This window comes from Melozone crissalis, unplaced genomic scaffold, assembly GCF_028551555.1.
Source record: "Melozone crissalis strain CALT ecotype California unplaced genomic scaffold, PUWL_Pcris_2 ptg000132l_1, whole genome shotgun sequence".
Classification (NCBI taxonomy): domain Eukaryota; kingdom Metazoa; phylum Chordata; class Aves; order Passeriformes; family Passerellidae; genus Melozone; species Melozone crissalis.
In genome coordinates this window covers 5,152,805-5,158,804 of record NW_026535905.1, presented here as the reverse complement: position 1 = coordinate 5,158,804, position 6,000 = coordinate 5,152,805, and the positions used below count along the sequence as shown (strand labels likewise).

Genomic DNA, 6,000 nt, shown 5'->3' with positions numbered 1-6,000 from the left:
CAGCATCACCCCAAACCAAAACCTTCCCAAAATCTGCATCTTTCCCAAAACCACGTCTCCTGAATGAATATCTGTCCCCAAACCCATATTCCTCCCCAAAATGCCTCTTCCAAACCCCCATCCCTCCCCAAACCAGCACCTTCTGAAGGATCACCTCTCCCTGAACCCTCCCCAAGCCCATCCAGGGCTGGCCCGTGCCCCTGGAGCAGCCAAGGGTGGGATTCACCAGCCCCGAGTGCTGCTGCACTGAATCATCTCAGTTACAGATTTGCTTGGATGCGATTTGGGAGAAAAAAAAGAAAAAAAGAAAAAAAAAAGAAAGAAAAAAGGAAAAACAACAAAAAAACCCAACCCACCCCTCTTCTTCCTCCTCCTCCTCCCCGGGGAAGGGGTGATGGCTGCATAAATAGCGGCGCTCTCAGCACGGGGCCAGAGAGCCGGAGCAGCTTCCCCTGCACCATGGCCGAGCCTTCGCTGCCCCTCTCCTTCCTCTGCCTCCTCGCCCTCTCCTCCGCCTGCTACATCCAGAACTGCCCCCGGGGCGGGAAGCGAGCGCTGGGGGACACAGCCGTGAGACAGGTACGGGATGGGAGATGGGGACAGGGATGGAGCCTCGGGAGGGACAGGGGGCTCTGGGGGTCGCCTCTGGGCACTGTGGCACTGTGCCACCCTCCCGGGAGCAGAGGGGATTTGGGGTGGGACAGTGGTGGAGGAGCGACAGCCCCAAAGTGCTGTTGGCACCTGGAAAGAGGCTCAGCAGAGAGTCCTGCAGGGCTGGGGGCAGCAGGACAGGACAGAGCACGGACAGGGGACAGGGAGGGCATGGGGACCTTGGTCATGGGGACAGGGAGCTCATGGGGACACCCCAAAGCAGGGACACAAGGTCACCATTGCTGGTGGCAGTGTGGCACCTCCAGAAGCTGGAAAAGGAGCTGGTGGGGAGCTGCTTTCTGTACCGAGACACAGAGTGGCTCTGGGGGGTGCAGAAGCTCCCCATCACCTGTGGGCATCGCTGGCTCTGTAGCACCATGGCACTGTGCCACCCTCCCGGGAGCAGAGGGGGTTTTGGGGTGGCAGGGGGACATGCAATGGGGCAGTGGCAGAGGAGTGACAGCTCCAAAGTGCTGTTGGCACCTGGAGAAGAGCCTCAAGCTCAGCCACAGCAGAGTTTGGCACAGCACAGCTGCTGGGCTGGGGGGCAGCAGGACAGGACAGAGCATGGAGAGGGGACAGGGAGGTCATGGGGACCCCTCAAAGCAGGGATACAAGGTCACCGTTGCTGGTGGCAGTGTGGCACCTCCAGACCTGGAAGACGGGCTGGTGGGGAGCTGCTTTCCATCCTTCATCCCTCCCCTCTCCATGCCAGAGGCGTTCCCAACGGGACACACCACAGCTCAGCAGCCCAAAGGGGCTGCCAGAGAAAGGCCCCAACCCCAGATTCCATCCACAACCTCCACACATCCACCCACAACCTCCACACATCCATCCACAACTTCCACACGTCCATCCAGCTCCATCCACAACCTCTAAATGTCCATCCAGGTCCATCCACAACCTCCAAACGTACATCCACCTCCTTCCACAGCCTCCACATGCTCATCCAGCTCCATCCACAACCTCCACAACTTCCATCCATCTCCATCCATAACATCCACATGTCCATCCAGCTTCATCCACAACCTCCACATCTCCATCCAGCTCCATCCACAACCTCCACACGTCCATCCACAACCTCCATACATTCCTCCAGCTCCATCCACAAACTCCACACATCCATCCAGCTCCATCCACAACCTCCACACCTCCATCCAACTCCACCGACAGCCTCCACACGTTCCTCCAGCTCCATCCCCAGGGCTGCATCCCCGTGGGGGTTTCTAACCCCGGGGTGTGCACGAGGGGTTTGTTGGGGTTTGTTGGGGTCACTGAGGCAGCTCCTCCCCGCAGTGCCTGCCCTGCGGTCCCGGCAACAGAGGGAGCTGCTTCGGGCCCGGCATCTGCTGCGGCGCGGAGCTGGGCTGTTACCTGGGCACGGCGGAGACGCGGCGCTGCGCCCAGGAGGACGCGCTGCCCTCGCCCTGCCAGCCCGAGGGGCGGCCCTGCGGCTCCGGCGGCCGCTGCGCCGCGCCCGGCATCTGCTGCAGCGCCGGTAACCGGGAACGGAGGGCGGGAAGGGAACGGGGAGGGCTCGGCAGGGAACGCAGAGCTGCTGGGGTGGGATGGTTTCAGGGAGGGGGAAGTGAGGGGTGGAGGGGAAGAGGTGTTGGGAGGTGATTTGGGGATGGTGGGTTCAGGGTGGGGGTAAGGAAGGAGCTGTTCACTGGGAGGGTGGGGAGGGTCTGGCACAGGGTGCCCAGAGAAGCTGTGGCTGCCCCTGGATCCTGGAAGTGCCCAAGGCAAGGTTGTATGGGGTTGGAGCACCCTGGGACAGTGGGAGATGTCCCTGCCCATGGCAGGGGTGGCACTGGATGGGATTTAAGGTCCCTTCCTAAACCATTCCATCATTCTGTCATCTCAAGCTGTGACTTTTCTCACTTTTACCACAATTCTCTCTCTGGGCAGGGTTAGGTGGGATATTGGGAATTAGGAATTGTTCCCTTTGAGGGTGAGAAGCTGTGGCTGCCCCTGGATCCCTGGAAGTGTCCCAGGCCAGGTTGGAGGGGGCTTGGAGCACCCTGGGATGGTGGAAGGTGTCCCTGCCCATGGCACAAGATGTTCTTAGAGGTCCCTTCCAACTCAAACCATTCTGACTCTAAAGGATTGGGCTCTCAGTCCCTTCCTGATGCACCATGAGCTTTTCCTGGCCAGCACAGCCTCCCTGACATGCCAGAAACCCCATCCCTGCTCCCTGCTCAACAGGAGAGATAGAGTGATGAAGTGATGGAGATTAGGTTTGCCTGGGGGGTTCATTAGCAGGGGAAGGAGTTGCACCATCATTTTCAGGGTACGAACTGTGCTGGCCCCTCAGGCTGCCACCAACCCCTTCCCCAGCCATAAACACCTCCCTGATGATCCCAAATAACCCGAGCCACTCCTCTGTCCTCCCGCGGCAGAGACGTGCACCATGGACAGCGCCTGCCTGGACGAGGGCGGCGAGGGCGCTCAGGAGGCGGCGGACGAGAAGAACCTGACGCTGCTGGATGGCTCGGCCGGGGATCTGCTCCTCAAGCTCATGCACTTGGCGAACCGGCAGCAGCAGCAGCAGCAGCAGCAGGGCAAGCACCCCCTGCTCTGAGCCAGGGCGTGGGGAGCCCCCCTTACCCTGACAGACCCCCCCAGCTCGGCTCTGTACATACCTGACCCAATAAAAGCCCTCGTGCACTGTGGTGGCCTCGTCCCGGGCGCTGGGGTGGCTCCTGGGGGCTCCGGGGGGTCTGGCTGGGGCTCAGGATGGGGGTGCTGGAGGCTCTTCTATCCCCAAATCCAGGGAATCTGGCTGGGGCTCAGGATGGGATGTTGGAGGCTCTTTTGTCCCCAAATCCAACCATGGGATCTGGCTGGGGCTCAGGAAGGGGATATTGGAGGGTCTTCTGTCCCCAGATCCAGGGGATGTGGCTGGGGGCTCAGGATGGTAGTGCTGGAGGATTTTCTGTCCCCAAATCCAGGGAATCTGGCTGGGGCTCAGGAAGGGGATTTTGGAGGCTCTTCTGTCCCCACATCCAACCATGGGGTCTGGGTGGGGCTCAGGATGGGGATTTTGGATGGGCTTCTGTCCCCAAATCCAGTGGATGTGGCTGGGGGCTTGGGATGGGGTTGCTGGAGGATTTTCTGTCCCCAGATGCAGGAGATCTGGCTGGGGCTCAGGAAGGGGTGTTGGAGACTCTTCTGTCCCCAGATCCAGCCATGGGATCTGGCTGGGGCTCAGGATGGGGGTGCTGGAGGATTTTCTGTCCCCAAATTCCCACAGAGTGCAGTGGTTTGGCTGGGCTGGGTGCAGGATTTGGGCTCTGTCCTTTCAGCTCCCAGGCAGAGCTGGAATTTGGGATCTGGCCATGGGGTCCCACCCAGCAGCACCCCCAGCCCCAGGGGCGTGGGGACAGCTGGGATGTGGCACTGTCACCTTACCTCGTGGCCAAGCCCCTCTTTGGGGCAGATCCGGGGCCTGGCTGCCTTCAGCAATCAGCACAGCATCTACTAAAAATGATAAAAAGTCAGGAAAAGGAAAAAGCACCCCAAATCCCTCAAGAGCTGAGAGAGATGCTTTTTTGGGGTACTTTTCCTTTCCCAAGGAAAAAGCACCCCAAATCCCTCAAGAGCTGAGAGAGATGCTTTTTTGGGGAGTGCTTTCCCTTTCCCGAGGAAGAAGCACCCCAAATTCCTCAAGAGCAGAGAGATTTGGGCTCCCAGCTCCAAAGATCCCCTCCAGGGCTGGTCCCATCTTTCCCCATCCCCTCTGGACACCCACAGGGAGGATCAGTCCCCGTTATCCCACAGTCACCCCCAGGATTTGGGGTATCCCAACCCTCTCCCGGCTCTCTTACCCTGCAGGGTCCTGGCTCCGAGGTCTCTCCAGGCTGGCACTGGCCAGGGCACAGGGGACAGCTCGTCCTTTATAGTGTCCCTGAGGGAGGTGGCGCCTCCCGGGAGGTGGAGCTCCCTGACTCCAGCAAGATCGGGGACACTCCCTGTGCCCCTAGGGGATGCAGGATTGATCCAGGACCTGCAGGATCGATCCAGGACCAGCAGGATCCATCCAGGACATCCAGGATTGATCCAGGACCTGCAGGGTTGATCCAGGACCTGCAGGATTGATCCAGGACCTCCAGGATCAATCCAGGGCCTCCAGGATTGATCCAGGACCTGCAGGATTGATCCAGGACTTGCAGGATCGATCCAGGACCTGCAGGGTTGATCCAGGACATGCAGGATCAATCCAGGACATCCAGGATCAATCCAGGACATCCAGGATTGATCCAGGACCTGCTTGTATCTGATCCCAGCCCTGGGGAAGGAGGGCAACCCCAAATCACCTCAAAATCTTTGGGAAAGGGGTGACTCCAGCATGGATGGGGGACTCCAAGCTGGGATGAGGGAACTGGGCTTTCAGGCCAGCTCCAGCACTCGGATTTTCCAAGATGCAGGATGTGAACCCCCAGCATTCCTGCAGCACTGGGAATGTGGGGCTGACCTGGGATTGCTCTGTCACCTCAAAATCAGGCAAAAATCCAGTCCCCAGAAAGTACCAGGGGCTGATAACTGGGGGTTTCCCCCCATTTTTCTACCTGAGACACATCTGGGCACCCCTGGAGCAGCCACAGGGGCTCTGGGATGACAATTCCCTCCCTCCATCCCATGCTGCAGCCAGAGCAGAGCTGCTGGGACAGCTGAGCCCCATTTCCAAGCCATTTCCATGGATGCCAGTGCCTGCCTTGTCCCCAGGGACTGGCCCTGACCCAGGCTGGGTGACAGGGACCTGGCTGCCCTCGTGGCAGCCTCGCTAAGTGGTGGATTTTGAAGCAAGCCAGAGGGACAGCAAAAGGTCACGGCTGTCCAGCTCTGGGCTGCCTAATTCCCAATTAAGGCAGTGCAGGGTAATGATCTCAGTGGACGTCAAGGTTTGTCCTCAGCAAGGAAATTTATTCAAGCTGGGAGCTCCTAATTGGGATAAGGAAGGCAAGGGGTGAGCAGGATCTTGGGTGGTTGCGTCAGCCTTCGGCCTCATCCTCGGTTCTGCCTCTCAGGGAGGAGTAGGGGGGGCTTTGTCTGCTGGTGATGGGGCTCAGGACACCACCCTGGATCCCTGTGTGCAGCTCCAAGGAGAAGCAGTGGGGAAATTTGGGATTTCAGGCCTTTGCCCGGGAGGTTTGGTGTTCTCAGGTAGCTTTGGAGCTGTGGGATGGAGGTGGGTGGGGATGGGCTGGTTGTCACTATTGTCCCAGAGAGGGATAACGCAGTGCAGAGCATCCCCCAAAGGCCAGGGCCAACAAGGACATCCCCATGGATGATCCCAGAGGATTTGGGGCTGCTTCCTCCCACCCAAAGGGATCTGAAGCCAAGAGA

General features: G+C 59.4%; 1 protein-coding gene across 1 annotated transcript; it reads left to right on the top strand.

The window, feature by feature from the left end:
• Nucleotides 1–444: 444 nt before the first annotated feature.
• On the top strand, nt 445–3,291 carry LOC128948532 (vasotocin-neurophysin VT-like). The gene is made up of 3 exons (XM_054293283.1): nt 445–579; nt 1,948–2,149; nt 3,054–3,291. Exons 1-3 carry the CDS (start codon nt 460–462, stop codon nt 3,233–3,235), a joined length of 504 nt encoding a protein of 167 aa, XP_054149258.1. The 5' UTR covers nt 445–459; the 3' UTR covers nt 3,236–3,291.
• The last annotated feature ends 2,709 nt before the right edge of the window (nt 3,292–6,000 follow it).